The 19912-nt window shown below is 40.6% G+C and overlaps 1 protein-coding gene across 1 annotated transcript in view; it reads right to left on the reverse strand.

Annotated features, from left to right (window-relative positions):
- Nucleotides 1–6886: 6886 nt before the first annotated feature.
- LOC111333522 (ATP-binding cassette sub-family C member 4) overlaps nt 6887–19912 on the reverse strand; it is a 23378-nt gene continuing 10352 nt past the window's right edge. The window contains exons 4-9 of the mRNA XM_088742657.1: nt 19649–19912; nt 17526–17908; nt 15617–16962; nt 14515–15085; nt 9973–10109; nt 6887–9353 (exon numbers count right to left, since the gene is read on the reverse strand). The exon at nt 19649–19912 is cut by the window's right edge and continues 277 nt beyond it. Coding sequence (XP_088598783.1) covers nt 8485–9353; nt 9973–10109; nt 14515–15085; nt 15617–16962; nt 17526–17908; nt 19649–19912 — 3570 coding nt within the window. The 3' untranslated portion in view covers nt 6887–8484. The remainder of the gene's footprint in view (nt 9354–9972; nt 10110–14514; nt 15086–15616; nt 16963–17525; nt 17909–19648) is intronic.

Consider the following 19912-nt stretch of genomic DNA (forward strand, 5'->3'; position numbering starts at 1 on the left):
CGCGATTGCAAACGGCAGGATGTTTTGCCGCAAGAAACCCTTTGGGAGTCATTCATGTTGACATGTTCTAATTGGCCATTCACACTTTGGTCGGCTAAAGAACTCAGTTCGAAAAAGCATCTACTTTGCCTTTGCCGCCATGACCGTAAATATGCAACTTTTAATCTCGGCTCAACGCAAATTTCCAACTTCTTTCCCATGATATTTTTTTTCATACTAACTAAAAATAGGCGGAGGAGTGTTGATATATATAAATATGGTGTGTTTTCGACAAACTTCTAGTACAGCCGATCAACATAACATGCGCACAGGGAAGCTTGCTGGGTCAACGTATTCATTAACGACATCAACAATAACAATGCAATTGCCAATATCTCATCCCTTCGAATATAATCAGAGAACACAACCCAATATGGATCTAATGAATCCCATGCTGCTTTCGAATATCTACTGAACAACGACATGGAAGTCTTGGCTACATGGTTTTCTAGCAATCCTATCCAAGTTAATGCATCACTGAGCTGTCTTTAACTCCCCTACCCCACAGTATTATATTTAGCGTAATTATTTTTTCGCTGAGAGCTCTAAAAGGCTTATCTCAGTCGGGATCATAAAATGGAACTCAAAAGGTTTAAAACCTTGCGGCTTTAAATGATGGGAAATTTGCAGCTGGAGTAAAACAGCCCACGTCTTGTTATCATGACGCACGGCCGTGGCGACATTTAACAAATTCACAGCGGTCTAGTATGGTTTGTACTCTTATCGACAACGACATTCGTCATCACAGTGATCAAAATGTTGAAGATTCGCGAGGTGCAGCAACAAAACGCAATTTTTGACAGACATTAAAAGAAGTGAAACAACTAAAAACAGATTAAACCACAAGCAAAGGCAGTTACAACTTTTGCGATATTTGATAGCAAAGTTTCATGCTATTTTATCCGAAGACTTTACATAGAGTAGTTACAGTGACTAGTGGTGGTTTAAAGATGCTGTTTCATTCAGTGCCACAAGTATAAGACCAAAAAATCATAATGTTTAAATATATCGTCTTAATACGTCGAGTATGGGCGATATCGAAAGATTGCGCCAATCATGCTATAAGAACTTAGTAAAGTAATAATAAAATTCTGTCATGTGCTACGCGAAATGGAATGCAGCTCCCGGCAAATTATTCCTTATTTTGACTTTCATGACTTCGAGTGCAGACAACTAAAAGAAATTTAAAAGCTATCCTACAAAAACAAGACTTTACACGAGTGATATACTATACATCTAGTTTTAAAGGATGCGATTTTCTTTGCAACTTCTTCAAATTGTCCTACATCAACTATTGTGACACAAAAATTCCTTGAATTGTTGAAACTTAGCAAAGTGCTTTATAACAAAGAACAGTACAAAGTTCACGGCGCCTAAGTCTTTTAATCTTTTTTCCGATTATTTAAATGTAAATTGATATTTTCAAAAAAAATGTAAATTTATATTTTCAAAATGGTAACAGCGGACGAAGTTCATACAAGTATCATGAATCTGGCTGCTAAGTCATGTGCTCTTGATCCTCTTCCTGGTTATGTTACAAGAAATGCACTTCGTGTTCTCTTGCATTTCATTTCCAAAATAATAAATACCTCATTGGAATCTGATGAGATGCCTTCGCAACTCAAGGTTGCCATTTTACGCCCGCTCCTTAAGAAACCTTCTTTGGATCATACTCAATTCTGCAATTATCGCCCTGTATCGAATCTTTCATTTATTAGCAAAGCAATTGAAAAATTGGTAGCTAATCAACTTATCTCCTACATTAATGAATATGAGTTAATTGAGACATTCCAGTCGGCGTACAAGCAATATCACAGTATTGAAACTGCACTTATTTGTGCTCACAAAGATATTCTTTCTGCCATTGATAATCGTCGAATCGTAATTTTACTGTTGTTAGACCTTTCCGCTGCCTTCGATACAGTCGATCATACCATCCTCCTCTCTTGTTCACGTGTACGGTTTGGGAATGCTGGAAAGCCTCTATTATGGTTGCAATCTTATTTCTCGAATCGCACGCTATATGTCTCCGTTGATGGTGGTACTTCTACGAAACATGACCTTAAATGTGGAGTGCCACAAGGATCTGTCTTAGGACTCATTTTGTATTTGCTTTATACTTCACCGCTTTCAGATATCGTAAAGAAATTTAACCTGAGCTATCACTTTTATGCTGACAACTCACAGCTTTACTTGTCTTTCAAACCAACCGTACTGGGTGATAGGGATCTAGCGGTTTCTAGCATCGAGAGCTGTGTGGATGAAATCAATCATTGGATGATGGTTAATCGCCTTAAATTAAATAAAGACAAAACTGAATTATTGAACCTCTTTTCGTTTGGTTGTCACGTGACTGACCGAGCGTACGTACGTACGTACGTGCCTTCAGATTGCCGGGTAGGGTAGGGGAGACTATCAAAACGAAGGGAGAGGTGTCTCAGGCGAGTCTTGGCAAATGCACATCTTTTATGTTATCATTAATATTACGAACTTGGGAGCTCCGCTTTTAGGCTTGGCTAAATCTATATATTATTTCTTTCATCGAAGCTCTGTCGAAGTAAATAGCAAATTCAGTGGCTATCTTGCTCGAAAATCGTCGCTGCTGTTTGTTTTAAACGACAGTAATGGTTCTGTTTCTTCCAATGAGGGGTCTATGAATGATTGTTGTAGTGTCTAGGAGAAATATTGGATATATCACGCTCCGTGCGACGAAGAAGTAGAGCCACGTGCAACCGAGGAAGAGGCTGTCGCTTTTTAGGAAAACATTTAAACGTGGCTAGTGAAGAAGACCTTGGGAGCGTAGTAGACACATGTGGGGGAACTGACGCAGACGTTGCAAACAGGATTAATAAAGCAAGAGGAGCCTTCCACTCCCTTAAGAAGATCTGGAGCTCTGGCAGCATATCTACAACAACTAAGCTGAAAATCTTCAACTCTAATGTAAAAGCTGTGCTGTTATACGGGGCAGAGACATGGAGGATGACAGTCAAAACGGCAAGAAAGTTACAATCATACGTCAATCATTGTTGGCATCGAATCCTGAAGATACATTGGTCAGACAAGATCACAAACGAGGAGCTCTGGGAGTGGACAGGTCAAATACCGATGGTCAAGCAAGTGAGGAAGAAAAAATGGATGTGGGTAGGCCACACGCTGAGAAGACCTTCAAACAACATTACGAGGCAAGCCCTGCTTTGGAATCCACAGGGAAAACGAAAGAGGGGCCGCCCCAAGAATACCTGGAGGAGGGATACGGAAAAAGAGATGAAGGTCCTCGGGAAGAACTGGAAGGAGCTGCAACAGCTGGCAGAAAAGAGGCGTCAGTGGCGGCAGTTTGTCGATGGCCCATGCTCCAACCTGGAGCCAGGGGGCTTAACTAACTAAGTGAAGAAATGAGGGAGCTAGAGCTTCAAAAGTGGCTTACTGGCGACGAAGAAGTTCATAATACAAATTTTAGCACATATGTTCTTAGTTAAGCTTTTTGTAGCAAGATGAAAATATCTCTTGAAAGGCTATATTTATTGTTTTAAGTTGTCTTCGAGCAGTACTCTTCCAGCCAGTTTACCCTTGTTCTTATTTCGCTGGAAGTTCAAATATTTTTCCTTTGTCGTGCAATGCCTTTAGGCCGTTATGCAACACTTTTCCTAGCTAAACTGTGGTATACCATGGTTTCGAAGAAAATCAATAGCCTGTTTATTTCTATGAATTGTGTTTTACCAGAGTTAGTTAGTTAGTAGTGGGAAATGGCCAGTCCCCAGTACTAACTCTGAGTTAGTTAGTTAGTAGAGGGGACTGGCAGTCCCCTCTACTAACTCTTATAGTAGTAAGTAAAACTTAGGGATAGGTAAAGATAAGTAAAACTTACTACTATGGACTCGTGTTTGTGCAGCTTTTTATCTTTGGAAAAAATCAGAATGCTGAAAAACTTTTACAAAGGACTACTTTTTGTTATTCTCAGGGAACAAAATTATTTTTTCCACACTTTTACTGTGACACCCAGAAACTGTGAACTCCAGAAATACATGTACTTATGTAATGTCCTTGCAATTCAAGACAACTAAACAGCAGCAGTAGGGAGTTTGCTCACTCCTGAATTTTGTGTTCAACTATACACAACTGTCCTGTGAGAATCAAATCAAAGTGTTTGTAGCTTTCTTAGTTTCACAGTAATAAGTAATTAAACAGTGTGGTTACATGGCCTGCTGCAAATCTGCAGTTCACCACCTTCTCTAACCTCAGATATGCCAGGTGGTCTGCCTTCTACAAATTATTTGTATTTGAAGGTGCCTCCAAAAATTTAGATGAGAGGACATAAATCTTAACAACGCGGTTAAATTAATTTTACTTTAAGGTAATCACGTTTCTAAATATTTGGTGGGGCAGGACAATTCTAATATTACTATTGAGTCATTCATTTGTTTTTTTATTTGAACACTTGTTTATCCACTACATTATGGGGTTACCAGTAATGGATGGGTGTAGTGAGAAAAACTTCAGAAGGAATACTGTCAAGATCACCATTATCAACAAATCACAGTCTTCTTTTGCTTCTTGTTTCACAACGGAGTCCATCGAATCCACGCTGACAAGTACAAACATGACTGTTCACTCAGTCAGTACAAGTACCACTGTTTACACAGGGTACATTGGAACACTCATTGATATCATTAAAGCTTTTGTATGGCTTGCTACTCTGGCCCCTTGTCAAGCATCAGGTGTAAATCCAACCTGGTGTACTACTTTTTAAGCTCATTGGCCCCTTTTTTTAATATCTTCTGTTGATATGGTTATCAATTACAGAATGTATCAAGATAATGAATTGAGAAAACAAAAAAAGGAGTCTGATCACACATGATGACATTTGTTTTTACAGGGAAGCATTTATGAAATTTCGTATGCATCTGCTTGATATGCTTGATCTGCTTGGTATGCAAAACTTCATTATAATTTAATGCTACCCCGGCCCTAAAAACGACGATATAGATTCTCCTAGAACTATTCAAGTACAACAATCTCTATCCATTTCTTGGTTAAGAGCCTGCGTAAAAGTCAAGGGGATAATATGACGTCACAGGCTAACGCGCGGCCATTTCGCAGTTTGAGTAATGGCGGACGTTGCGTCGACGAAAACAAGTCTAAAAAAAAAAACAGACTTCCACTTCGAATTTTCATTCCAAATTTCGTGAGAGTGGTAAGTATCCGGTAAGGATTCTAAAAAGTGAAAAATCAGGCAAACGCTAAATTTGGTCTCAGTAGCACTTGAACAAAACAACCGTGCTAATTTTGAAAATAGGCACTGCCTGAAATATTAGGGACTTTAAGCAAACCACGACGGGTACGGCAACGAGAACATGGAAAAACAATAGATCTAATCAGCAGAACAATAGCCCAGCACGTGCGTTTTAAAACTTTGTACATTTCTTAGCCGTCCTTTGCAAAACAACAACGTGAAATCACCAAAATTTGCGTCGTCTGCGAAGCGAAACCGCGGCGGCAAATTATTTTAATTTACATTTGGAAATCAACACTACTTTTATGCGTTATGTTGAGTTTGAGGTCTGGGGCCCTTTGAGACGGTAAACACATGCAGCCATTTTCGAAATTCTAACTAAATGAAAAAACTCATTTTTTAATCGACGTCTTCCGTGGCGTTGCCGTCCTGACTGCTTAAAGTCCCTAATATTGATTTTTAGCGAGGAATGGAGTAACCAAAAATATGCATAAATTAAGTCATGCTCTTTGATCGCTGAAAATTAGTAAAGTTCATCGAGCTCCTGTAGCTATAAAAGACTAGTTGCAAAAAATGTTGTTGTTGTTTTCGGTACACCAGCCCTAATACTAAACACAGACAGTGGTGAGGACTCCAGATCCCGTTATGCTTTTGAGAAAAGCTTCTTGGAACAACAGCACACTCGCTCAAACTTGGAAAGTGCGGTTTGTGTTGTATTTTCAAAATAACGTAATTCTTAATTGTTTGGTCAAAATTTACATATTTTGCTATTAATCGACAGAAGAGTTGTAAAACAATACCTATGCCCGATTCATGCTTTTTGAATAAATGTCTATTAGTAAGTTTTTAGAGCCTCCAGCGAAACGCTGCAAATGAACGCTGAAATAAACAATTTTCTTTGTTTTTGACTGTCCTCACATCTCGTTGCCAAAAATTTGATAAAATAGCATTACGAACCAAATAAATGCAATTTTTGCGATACAACAGATCAAATAGGTGGTTTGCAACCAATCTCTAGAGACAAAGGTAACAATGGTGAAAGGAACAAATGCTGGTGGACGAACAAAAGAAGCTGAGATATCTATTGTTCACGTCCACCAAAATGGCGCAATGACGTAACGTGCAAACCACCTATATCTCACAGTAAAAATTTGAGGGAATTCTGTGATGGGCCGAAATTCGAGTGGTCGGTTCTTACACGGACAGCCTCTTAAAAACAAGGTACTTTGGCGTGGTAAATGGCGTACACGAGTCTTTCACGGGGTATCTCCATGCATTGTTTTTTTTTTTCTTATGATCAGCTGGGGGACAGACGGATAACGGACGTCAACATGAAAAACGTGCATTTCTTTATTATATTGTCACGGGGAAATTTAGTAAGTTTTCCGAGGGTTTGTTTTGGGATATATTTAGTCACAAACTTTTTAAAACGTTTCTGATCTATTCGAGTTCACTCAAGTTCGTTCCTTTTAGTAATTGAAAAAATTTAGAAAAAGCCACAGTAGTTTTGAAATACTCAACTAATATATTTTGCTTTGTTGCTTGCCTTCTTAGTACATTTTACTTTCCTTTCAAAAGATATTTTTTCCTTTTACCGAACTTAACACCAACATCGCGTAGATAAACAAAAATTTCTAATTACTTCTCACTTTTATTTCCTAGGCAACTCTAAAATAATAAAGATAGGTATATTTGTGATATCAGAGTTGTGGATTTTCATTTAACAAATGGGAAACACCACAGCGTACCATAGCGTACACTATTGAGTTATGGATACACGCGGGAGGTTGCTATGCACGAAAGAAGTGTAAGAGTCACGCGAGGAGATAGCCGAGAGTGACTCTAGCTTCTTGAGTGCTTAGCAAACCTCCCAAGTGCATCCATAACTCAGTAGTGTACGCTGTGGTACACTGTGGCGTTTACCATTTGTTTCATAACATAACGTTGATACATTGTAGCAAAAGAATTTTCTTCTATTTAACAAATCTTGCGTGCCAGAAAAAAAAAAAAAAAAAAAAAAACAAGCGCGCGGAAACCTAGTTTTTGCATTTCCTCACGTCAGCAGCGTACACCCATAGGCAAATGGTGGACACTGAATTGACCAATCAGGGCACGCGCTTTAGTTTGGTTGGCCCAGAATCTACTGTATCCGCTTTCTTGATTTTGACATTCTTTCAGCCGTAGAAACAGATGAAGTATTTAAGTGGGAATCGCCAAACTTCAAAGAGGCTTTTTTTTTCCAACCTTTTATGTCCTTATACAAATATTGTAATTTGTGTCACAATAGAACCTCACACCGGTTCGTACTTGAGCAAGTACGTTGCAAGTCTTTTTCGAGTTACATCCCGCGATTACATCCTGCGATTAAACATTCGATTGCGAAGTTGTGTATGCTAAAGGTCATGTTGCTTGTTGGGATGACCTAAAAATAAACTATTTTGGAACCAAACGCTGTTATCCTCAGAGACGTACAAGCTCCCTTGAAGTAGATCTCCGTGTACTAGGAAAACGTGACGAGTTTCCGTTTCCGCTGCCAATTTGTCTCTACCGACCTAGTTTTCCCCCGTTGTTGTTACCTATCCTGCGAGCGTTCAGTTGTGGCCGAAAAACCTATCGTCCCAACGTAAACAAATGTATTCTACGTCACAGTGGGTCAACTCAATAATAGATCACAGAGGACGTCAGAGTGTGGTGAGAAAGAAGTGATTTTAGCGTGCCGCATTTTTTGTTCTCACCACATAATGACTTTATCTGTGATCAATTACTGAAGAGACCCGCGGAAAAATGGACGTCGCGTGACACCTAGAAACATGATGCTTAGGAGTGTATAGTGTTGTGTCTTAATGCCGAAAAGTGACGCCAATCCTTCGTTAAAACGGCCGACCGAACTTCAATAATCACTAACTAAACTAAAGTTACACAATATACCCAGAACCTAAACATGCATGTAACTTAGCTCTTTGGGTTTACGCTCTGGGACCTCTCATGTCATGCATCTTACGTAACATTACACCTAGTGATGGTTCCTATTATTTAAACCCTAATTCATTAACACTAAAAAATATAGGAGCCAAAACCGAACAATAAGCGGCAGATCTCATTCTTTTAAACGAAGTGCTGAATAGGAGCCCTGCAAGAGATTTAAAGACTTTTTCTTTACCTCTACAGGATCAGATCTAACTTGACAATCGAGGTCTTTCGCCTTAGAGAGCACCTCACTTATTGTTCATTATTGAATCAAATTTGTCAAATCCTTCAACTTTTCCATCTTTTAACACCAAAATCCTCTGGCAGTCTCTTATCGTGTTCAAACGGTGAGCTATAGTGATGACAGTGGACTCCTTCAGTTTGTCCCGCACTACATTCCATATCGTCTGCTCAGTGTCTGGGTCTACATGCGCAGTTGGCTCGTCCAAGACGACGATTTTACTTCGCTGTAGCAGCACACGAGCCAAGCATATTAACTGCCGCTCTCCGACACTGACATTAGCGCCATGTTCCAGGAGTTCGTGATCGAGCTTGGCCTCAAGTCTCTCAACAAAATCTTTCAGTTGCACATCCTCCAAAGCCTGCCATAATTCGGCGTCTTGAAACTTGTCTAAAATGTCGAGATTTTTTCTTAATGATCCACTAAAAAGAACGGGACTTTGGCCAAGAACCGAGATACCTCGTCGGGCTTGTTGGAGGCCTATCTCTTTAATTGGAACATCGTCGATGATTATCTCTCCATCAGCATCAGGCATGCGCATAAGAGCTGCTACGAAAGATGACTTGCCAGCTCCCGTGCGGCCAGCAATTCCGATCTTTTCTCCCCCTTTAATGCTAAGATTCATTTTCTTCAGCACTTGAGGTCCTCCCGGATAGTAAGTCAGAGATACATCTCTGAATACAATACTTCCTCTACGAGGCCAATCTTTTTGAGGTTGTCGCTCCTCCTCGTATCCAGGCTCCCGTTCGAGTTTGGTGTAGGTCATAACTCGCTCAACTGACGTCATGTAGGTTTCTACTTCAGAGGTTTTTCTAACTGCGTATTGAGTCCTGTTCAGAGTTTGGATGACGTAAACAAGAGCGAGACCAGCATAACCTGAAAAAAAAAAAAAAAAAATTGGAACTTTATTCCATAAAATCTAGACCAGTCTCCTGCTGGCTTGAACCTTCGAGAGAAACTTTAAAAGGTGTTGGTCACTTTGTCTTGTCAAGGCAATCAGTTAATGGGAAATATAGAAACTTTTTATATTATTATTATATGCCAGCTCTTTGTTTTAGTCTTCCTAAGGTTAAAACCCCAAATTTCACTTCTCAACCATAGAAGACACGTGAACGTTTGGTGAGCTCCAAAGCTGCCCGAGTGACCCTCACGTTTCTTTCGTGTTTAAAAAGTACCCACGGTTAGGTTTTGGATGCCAGATGGGTTTGCGTAACTTTCGGTTACACTACTCTCCCAGCCACTCTTCTGTTTACATAAGACTATTTAGACGCAGAAAAAGTCCTCTATCGCTTTGCATTTATAAAATATTTCCCAAGAACTATTGCGAATCTGGAGTGTCCAACCTCTTGCCCGTACACACCTAACGACCAATGAGAGTGCGCGTATAGTGTCACTTACTCAATAGTTTTGTAGTGCACGCTGTGTTAATACACGACTATACAGATTCGTGATAAGTACGAAGACTCGAAAACGTTCCTAAGAATCTTGAGCTTACCGGCATCTTGAGATACCAAGACTGCAGCCAGAGCAACTGCACCGACTAACAGGGAAGCGAGACAATCCAAACGTGTACCGAGCCATCTACCGCTGGCCATCACCATAAGGTATGCCTGATTATGAACATCTTGATATCTGAGGGGACGAGAGTTAATCACAGTTAGCTTTTATAAAGGAAACACTTTCAGATGACTGTCAAAAAAAATGCATTACGTTAGCATTGTATTACTTTGTTCTGTGACTAGCCCAAAAAGCTCGAGCGCACCTTTCAACAAAATTGATCTGATGCAAAAGCAACCAACCGCCCTATTGGTCCTTCCCGTTTTCCTGCACTCAATTCCGATACCTTGTTGTTACTTTTAGTTCTCGTTAACAAGTTGCGACCTTTTCTTTTTGTTCTGATTGGCTTGTTGGGATTACTTTGGTTTTGTTGTTCGAGATTAGTCTAAAAACGTTCTAAAGAGAATATCTTGGGTAAAATACGGCCCTTTCGCCTGATAATAGAATAGAGCCTTGTAAAGAGTTCCACTCCCCCCCTCCCCTTCCACCAACACTCCTCTCCAGGAAACTCCCGAAATAGTCCGGAAGCCAGGACTGGAAAATTGAGGTTTCGCACAACCCACGAATTAGAAAAGGTTTGATAGTAGGTTTTGATAGAGGAAGACTTGCTGATTAATGCCAGGTAGTTCGTAAAGTCCAATTGTGGTAAAGGTTTTGCGTTAAGAGGGTGTTTTCGTGGACAAACCACTGTTCAGCATGAAAACGAGGCTGACTTATAAACGAGATTCCCAGGCCTTTTGACCACGATTTTAAGACTAGACTTCTTACGTGAAGTCAGTTTCACAACAGGAACTTTGCTTACTCTTTAAATCCGTGAAACATGTACCCTGACTGGTCATGTGACTCTGAATATGCAAAAACACTCTTAGGTAAGTACTTATTACTATAGTTTACTTTCATATATAAACATTAGCCTATCATCTCATGGGAGGAACGAACGTTTTTGTGTTAGAAAAGACAAATTTGCACTAAATTCTTATGTAAAAACTAGAATTGCTCTTTTAAAGTAAAGTTTAAATGAATTTTAAAAAGTTATCCTCTCAGCATGAAAACGAGGCTAAATAATGGGTAAACCCTTTTCGTTTTCTTTTTACACAAGGTAATCGTTAAGAATTATCAAATTGTGTGATAAATCATCTGAGGGTTATCCTTATTGTTTTGGATAGGTCTATAATCGTTCATTTCATTCTTTTTATCAGAAAATCGGAAAAGGAGAATTTTTCTCTAAAAACAAATTGAGATATTACCCATACTAGTATTATGGGATACATCACGATAACTCTTACACTTAACTTATAACTAATACTTCATGGAGCAAGTGGTCTCTTTTGAAAGCTGCTGCTTTGTAAGTTATGGAACAGTGGAAATCTACCGAACTTAAACTTAGTTTCATTGTTCAATCATCACAATCAGAATCACTGAAATCATATTCCTCCCATTGTATCCCGTGTGGATTGGAACATGTTTCCTCTGCCATACAAATACAGGCCTCGGTGCAGGAAGGACCAACATTGCTGCAGGAACACTTGTTTCGACACTCAGACATCTTGCAAGTGCAAGTTGTCAGCTCTAGTAAACTGCTGGATACGGTATCCTTTGTCATAAGGTGTGGTTTTTTAGCTCCCCATCTTCTATTATCCATCCATGTCCCACTGGGGAAGGGATTTCTCCCAGGCCATCAAGAGAACTCTCCAGATATATGTCTGATAGTTGTCTGTGGTCTCTTCTTTGAGGCTGGATAGATGTTACAAATAAATGCTTCCTATTTTCTCAGTGTCTCTTCGTCTTCTTGCTCTTCTTGTCCCAGAAGACCAAGACTTCCCTGGTGCACTTGGCTTCGAATCATTGCTTTCCATGCTTTTGTCTTACCAATCCCTGAGATTGGACTGTTGATGTCACATCCAATGAGAGTATGAAAGGCAGGTGTAGTGTATAGGATGCCAACGAGCATGTAATATGCGCGATATAATGTGATGCGTGATGTGTGATGTAATACCCTCGAGACCTGCATATATACAGCATGTGTTTAAGCATTTAGTTAGTTCTCTTAGGTACGTGAATAAAACCGATTTCATTTTAACCGCTGTGTACTACAGCAGGTAAAGCAGCAAGAACCCTGTCTCCAAGCTTCTGGCAAACATCATGAACTGGTACAAAAGCCATTTAATCTTCAACAACGGTGCGGAACCTCAGCTCTTTCGGTGACGTGTAATGCTCGTAAAGTGGGTTGCACTTGTTGCACGTTCACATGTAAATCACAACAAATTAGCATACATAGCTTAGTGCATGTGCATTTGCAATGTGTAAAAAATTAGCATATCTAGCTTGTTACTTAACACTTTGACATTTCCCAACTAAAGGAATACTTTAACGAGAGCACCACGCTATCAACACACTCAAAACAAGAGCGTGTGTGTCATGTGATTGGATGATAATTCTTGTTTCCGAGCTCACAGCGTACTTAGCTTGAAACAACATCCGGGTATCTGCTTCTTCGTGATTGGATGCAAGATCTGCAACATCACCATGGGAATCTCTAGTGATAGCCACACATCGCCTTCCATTCTTGAATCCTCCTGCGACGATCAGTTTGGTATTCTCCGGGAGCCTCCCCTTGTCAAGAATGCACATAAACTTTGAGATGAAGTCACACAGGTTCTCCTTATTCTTGGGGTTGTTAATGTACTTGGCCCATTGCTTGGGAACTGGCGTCGAAGGTCCACCAACAATTACTTCCAGTGCACCTGATGTACCCCCCTTGATCGCTCATCAGCTTTGATTGACATCTCAAAGTACGGTCAAAAACGAGGTAAACGCAGTCACACTTGCGGGTGGACAGGAGTGAAGAAGAGATGCTGTAATCCTTTGTAGCCAGTTCGCCAACGAAGGTGCCCCACCCGACTTTGTCATCTCGGCAACAGCCATTCTATCTATAATGTATACCGTGTTCTCAGGAGCTGCTAGAAGTCGACGGACGACTTTGACAAGCTTCTCTATGATGTTAGCTAATTAGCACTTGGCGTTCTTTCTATGAGTCCCATCTTGATGGGCGACTGCACATGGTATGGATGACAACTCATAGGTCATAGCTTCTATTAGATTTATTTGACGCGCAATGGCAACAGTTAGGAGCCTTCCAAAGAGGTCCCTGTCGGCACTGATTGTGGTGATCTTATCTTCTGAGGCCTTCACTTTCACCTTCTTCGCCAGAGAACTAAAGGTCTTTACCTTTAGCTTGAGAATAGGTTCCCAAAACCTAGCATCATTGGTATTCAATCGCTCCTCTATAAACTCCGTCATCTGTTCTTCACCTTTTCTTCGGCAAGCAAGAGATTCTGCAATCTTCTGTGGTAAAACAAAGCCCGTAGCAATATTTACAAGGGACTGTACTTCTTCTACATTGAAGGGGTTGGTCATCAGACCTGATGAAAAACTTGTCAGCCTCCTTACATCCTCTTCGTTTCGCTTTACTCTTTGTGGAGCAGCCTCCTTATGAATAGCCTGATTGCCTTTGATATCACCGCACATCTCTCCTAGGGAGGTTGTGACTGAAGCACGTTCATGAGCAGTAAGGAACCACCTTTTGAGGGCAGCTGGGCTTTGGGAGATTCCTACTATGCCCCCCCTTGGACTTCGAATCCGCGTTGATAGACTGCTCGAGAGTCAAAATAGCTCCAAGTAAATTAAAAATACCTATGCTGATAGGTATGTCGCTTTAATATTAGTTCATATAGCAACTCTTTTAAGGAAATCCGAAAAAGAGAGCGAACAAGGGCTACCCACTATCTAGCCTCGTTTTCATGCTGAGAGGATAACTATTTAAAATCCATTTAAACTTTACTTTAAAAGAGCAATTCTAGTTTTTACATAAGAATTTAGTGCAAATTTATCTTTTCTAACACAAAATGTTCGTTCTTCCCTTGAGATGATAGGCTAGCATTTGTAAATGAAAGTAAACTATAGTGATTAGTACTTACCTAGGAGTGTTTTCGCATATTCAGAGTCACATGACCAGTCAGGGTACATGTTTCACGGATTTAAAGAGTAAGCAAAGTTCCTGTTATGAAACTGACTTCACATGAGAAGTTTAGTCTTAAAATCATGGTCAAAAGGCCCGAGAATCCCGTGTTATAAGTCAGCCTCGTTTTCATGCTGAACAGTGGTTTGTCCACGAAAACACCCTCTTAACGCAAAACCTATACACAATTTGACTTTAAAAACTACCTAGCGTTAATCAGAGGGTCTTCCTCTATCAAAACCTGCTATTAAGCCTTTTCTAACTCGTGGGTTGCGCGAAACCTCAATTTTCCAGTCCTAGCTTCCGGGCTAAAAGGTTCACTTATTGACCAGTGTCTTCGCACACGTCAGAAAGAAAACAATTTGGTGATTTAAGGTGGAAATACTGAGATTAAAAACTCATTCGTGCTCTGTGGATTAATCAGCTCTTGCAGCACATCCTGAGTCAATGTCTCTAACGTACCTGTACAGTGTCTGCAAAAAATCTGTCTGTCTTCCTCTTGTACGAATCGTGTCCAGTCCAACCAGAGTCTCCGAAAAGTGAGCGAACACTGGGCTGCGGGATATCGACTCTAACCTCTTCAGTTGTCTGGCCGTTTTCAAGTAATGATTGGATAAAAAAACGACCAGCACGGAAATTGGAAAAACAACAAAAACGAGCCAAACATTTGTGGCAACTGTAACCAGAATTTGGAAAAATATCAGCAAGAGCATCTGCATTGCTGCCAGGAATGTTTTGGGTAACAACTCATCCACGCAGCCAATATCATTCGAGAAGCGATTTAGGATTCTTCCCACAGGATTTGAATCAAAGAACAGAACAGGTGCTTGTAAAATGGCCACAACCATTTTATTGTGGAGACGCTTGGCGCTTTTTAGACAAAGTAAGAGGAATCCATAAGCCCGAATGATAGTAAATATAAAACACGCACCAACCAGACAGGCGAAGACAGAAAGAAAAGTTTTGTTCCTCTGATCCTCTGGGGTTAACCTTGCGAGAAAGGAGAGCCAAAAGTCCGGTGCAACTATGACGGCTGAAAAAGACATCATCAAGATGCGGTAATTGAAATGTATTTCTATGTGATCATTCAGTTGAACACCGTAAGATTTATTTGGCATAGACATTAGCTGCCTGGATTAAATACTACTAATAGTTTGCAGGTTGAGAATGTATCTGTACTCACTGCAGTATGTGAGGGTAGATGAATTGGTTAATCATGGCAAACATTAGAAGAAAACTGCCCTGGGAAGCTAATGCTGGTAAGGTAGCTCACAAAACAGGCAGCCTTTTCTTGTGTTTTTATTACAAGCCTGCACGACGCAAACGAGACGAGGTGCTTCTCCAATCGCGCGTGTCTCGCCCTTCGCGTTATCCTCGTTCGCGCCTCACACTCGTTCTTGCACTTCACAAAACCTCAAAAAGCCCCCTTTTTTATAGGTGTCAAGCAAGGTTTTATTGCAAGTTCATTTCCATTTATTATTTTTAACATATAACGTTGGTTAAAACGACAGTTGTAATGGAATACTTTGCCAAAGCTAGTAACTCAGTATAAGAATAAGTTTACCTTGAGTAATGAGACTTAAACCAACCATTCCAGTTATCATCAAAGGATGTGCTCCACTTCTGAAGTAGTCCCAATAAAGCTTGCATGTCACAACTCCGATTGTAAGATCCTCCTTTGCTATCTCCAAACTCTTCGCTTCATTAGGCAGAGGATGTGTTTTCTGGCATTTTTCAGCATCGTGTGTCTCAGTATCCTCCCAGGCAAACATCTCTAATGATTCTGTTTTGTCTTTCAGAGCTGCTTTATAAAGCGGGTCAATAGTTGAACTGATTACACCTTTCTCGCGCAGCTCAATATAGCGTCCATTGTCCAGGACACGCCCTTTGTACAACACAATCACTTCATCAGCATTTTCCATGTGCTGTTGCTGATGAGAGGTTAACAAAACGATTTTATCAGCCAGTAGATCTTTGATGCACTTGTTAAAGATGTGTTGGCCGACTTTAAAATCGACAGCATTTAGTGGATCATCTAATAGATAAAACTCTCCTTCTGCATAAACTGCACGAGCTAAACTTACTCTTGCCTGTTGTCCTCCACTCAGAACCTCGCCGCGTTCTCCAACAACTGTTTGGTCACCATGAGGTAATCGCTCAAAGTCTTCTTTCAGAGCGCAGACGTCGATTATTCTTTCGTACTTGGACTCCTCGTAGGTCTGGCCAAACAGGATGTTTTCTTTAATCGTCCCTGAAAACACCCAAGCAGTCTGAGGCAAGTAAATGACATTGCCTCGATGAAAAATCGTCCCACTACTGTTGGAAATTTCACCAGCGATCGTTGAGAGCAGAGTAGATTTACCACTTCCAACTGGGCCGGTGATAATTGTTAAACTCTTTGAAGGTGCAACAAAGTTGATATCCTGAAGAATGAATTCATCTCCACGCTGGTTCTTTGCGCAGGTTAACTTTGACACACATAGATTGGTTGGTCCTAATTCTGTTGCTTCACAAGAGAGTGAAATGTTTTTCATATTTTCGGCTTCTTTTTTCGAGTTGCCGCTACTTTGTTTAGTAGAGGTACTCTCCACCTTTTGTTGGTGTTTCTTATTTTTATCACCCTCCGAGGCTTCCGATAAGTTTTCTAAAAGAAGAAATTCTTCGATTCTTTCAAGTGAAACGTATGCGTCATATGTTACCATGAAACCGTCTATCATATTCGACATGCCAGCAAGTTTTATGAAACCCATAAACGACAGCAGCATAAAAACATTAGCAGGTGTGAGGGTCTGGCCTGTGAGCACCATAGTAATTACTGACACCAGAGTAGCTAATGGCGTTGCACTGTATAACAAGGCATCGATACTTGACTGAATGGTTGTCCTCTTCGAAATGACGCTGATTTCATTTCTGAAGAAAAAAGATCATCGCAAGTTATGAGGGCATTCTCTCGACCCTACTCGTTCCCAGTCTTCTCTCTACTACAAAATATTAATGAGGTGAATGATTGTTTCAGTATAATTGCTTAGGTGTTCTCGAATTCTGTTGCAAATTCACCCTGTTATTAAAGCCATTCTGTAAATAAAGAAAACTTTGCGTGTTTTTCGATACAATTGTTTTGACCGCTTAAATAAAGTTAAGGAGTCTGTCTCCACTAGAATATAACAGCAAAAAATTCCTTCCTTCCTCGGTAACTCTTAAAAAACGCGAATCAGTCATTTTTAAAGTCAGCGCACGTTTATCAGCTTAGGGGAGCATGAATTTGAGCGAACCAATGTTCAAAAGGTCAAATGTTCGGGGGGTTGCCCGGGTCGGAGCTTCCAGTTGGTCGGCGCTTAAATCAGCTAGTCATCAGAGCGCGTTCTAACCGAGGGATATAAGTTTAAATAAATTCATGCATATATTCAATGCATCTTACACCACCACATAGTTATTGAAGCCAACCCTTGACTAAACATGATCATTTGCCTCACCTTCGTATGTCTTTTGTTTTTCGCCGATATTCGTCCTCCCACGCATGCGTTTTGACCGCGCGGATTCCGGAAACTACTTGATTCATTAGTGAGATTCGCTGATCCGACACTGTAGCTGTGCGCAAGCGTAGCCCAGCATTAGCATAGGACAAGACGGCAAAGTATGGCATGAGAATACACAGGAGGAACACTCCTGTTGTAGCCTGCCAACAAATCAGTGTGTAAATAAGGAATATTGTTCCAGCATACGAAACGATTCCGAAAGGTGTCAGGAAAAAAAACTTGACTGTCTCTTCTTCCATTCTCTTAACATCATTAGATATCAGGTCATATAAGCGTCCTTCAGTGAATTCCAGTAGCGTCTGCTTGCTGAGAAGAAGCGTCTGAAAGAGAGTCAATATTTGATATTAAAGAGTAAGTGTGTTTCAAAACCCACAAGATTTTAATCTCCTCCTCAAAAGATAACCATAACCGCGTTTCCAGACGAGAATGTTGGAGCTTTTACCGATCTTTTTAAAGTACCTCCAATTGAGTCCAGGATGCGACAACTCAGTCGCAAATCTAAATCTCGCTCAACAGGGCGGTCGTTTACCAATGACGTATGAAAGTACCATTCTCCTTTTTTCATCTTAAGGGCGGGAGCTACTTGAACAAGAAGGAGCTACACAAAAAGACATTCTTGACTTAAAGGCCGTTTAAAGGCCGTTTACACGGCAGAAAAATCGGGTACGGACGTGTCAAGAAAGGAGTACGGACCTCACATTTTTACCCGTGTAAACAATCCGTACCATGTTTTGGGGGATGGGTACAGACCCGTGTTTTTTCTGGTTTTGGGTCATAGACCTCTATGGCCCTAAAACCAGAAAAAACACGGGTCCGGACCAATTTCTTGCATCACGCGTCGCCATTTTGTTTACAAGAATTACGCATGTTCGATAATAGCACACAGCTGTACCAAATACTGTAGTCCCATACAAGAAGTTGGTCCGGTCCCCCAAAAACTGCAGTGTAAACGCAACCTTGCTAACTTGGTCTCTATGCCTCTTTTTGTCCGACCCGTGATAAAACATCATCCGTGTAAACGGCTAAAATTAAGTGGTCCGTACTTCCTTTTTGACACGTCCGTACCCGATTTTTCTGCAGTGTAAACGGCCTTTAATACGGCAGACAAATCGGGTACGGACGTGTTAAAAATGAGTACGGACCTCACATTTTTGCCCATGTAAACAATTCGTAACATGTTTTGGGGGATGGGTACGGATTGGGTACGGAGTGGCCATAGACGTCTGTGGCCCCAAAACCAGAAAAAACACGGGTCCGTACCCATAACTCAGCATCACGCATCGCCATTTTGTTTACAAGAATTACACATGTTCGATAACAGCACACAGCTGTACCAAATACTGTAGTCCCATGCAAGAAATTGGTCCAGTTCCCAAAAAACTGCAGTGTGAACGCAACCTTACTAACTTGGTCCTTATGCCTCTTTTTGTCCGACCCGTGATAAAACATCATCCGTGTAAACGGCTAAAAGTATGCGGTCCGTACTCCTTTTTTGACACGTCCGTAGCCGATTTTTCTGCCGTGTAAACGTCTTTTTAGATAATTATTTTTGTGATAGTCATAGAGGAACCTTTTTGAGTCAGGCGCGTTGTGTCTGACCATGGAGAGTTATACTTTTGAAGAAAACTTTAGAATGATAAGGTTACTCTTTGAAAGCTCAAAAGTGGTCAGAGTTTACAATTATGAACATACTTTCATGATTTAAGAAAAGGTTTATATATTTTGGAACATACTTTCCCATCAATTATAGACTAAGTTACTGTTTGTTAGTCGTTTGTTTGTTGATGGGTAGAATCACTTGAGTTCTACAGTTGTCTCGCAGAAGCAGCAACCAGTAATCATGTTCAGTAATATTCTCTTTCCGGGTTTCACTATAGCATAAGTTGATTAGATAAGTTGATAGAATACTCTTTAGGATCGTGCTTACCTTGTTGTACACCAGTCCCCACACGGGATGTTGGGAGAACACGAGGAAAGCTAAGAATCCCGAGCCAATCAGACGTTGCGTACAATGTTCATTATGTTAAAAGGAATAGAATATTGTTTAGGATCGTGCTTACCTTGTGGTACACCAGTCCCCTCACGGCGCTGCCTATTTTGATCCCCAACACTTCACATCTGTAGCCTTTATGGTGCATACCAAGACCACCGATCAAACCATTGAGACACATAGCTAATGGGCAGGCGTATGTTAGGTAAGTATTCTCTGCCTCAGCTGACATAAGCATAGAAACGAAATACCCGAGCAACAGTGGAAACAGAAGGCGAGAAGTTGTACACAATATATCCCCAGTTAAAATAACGATAAAATCTTTGACAGAAAG

The sequence above is a fragment of the Stylophora pistillata genome, chromosome 13, assembly GCF_964205215.1.
Source record: "Stylophora pistillata chromosome 13, jaStyPist1.2, whole genome shotgun sequence".
NCBI lineage: Eukaryota > Metazoa > Cnidaria > Anthozoa > Scleractinia > Pocilloporidae > Stylophora > Stylophora pistillata.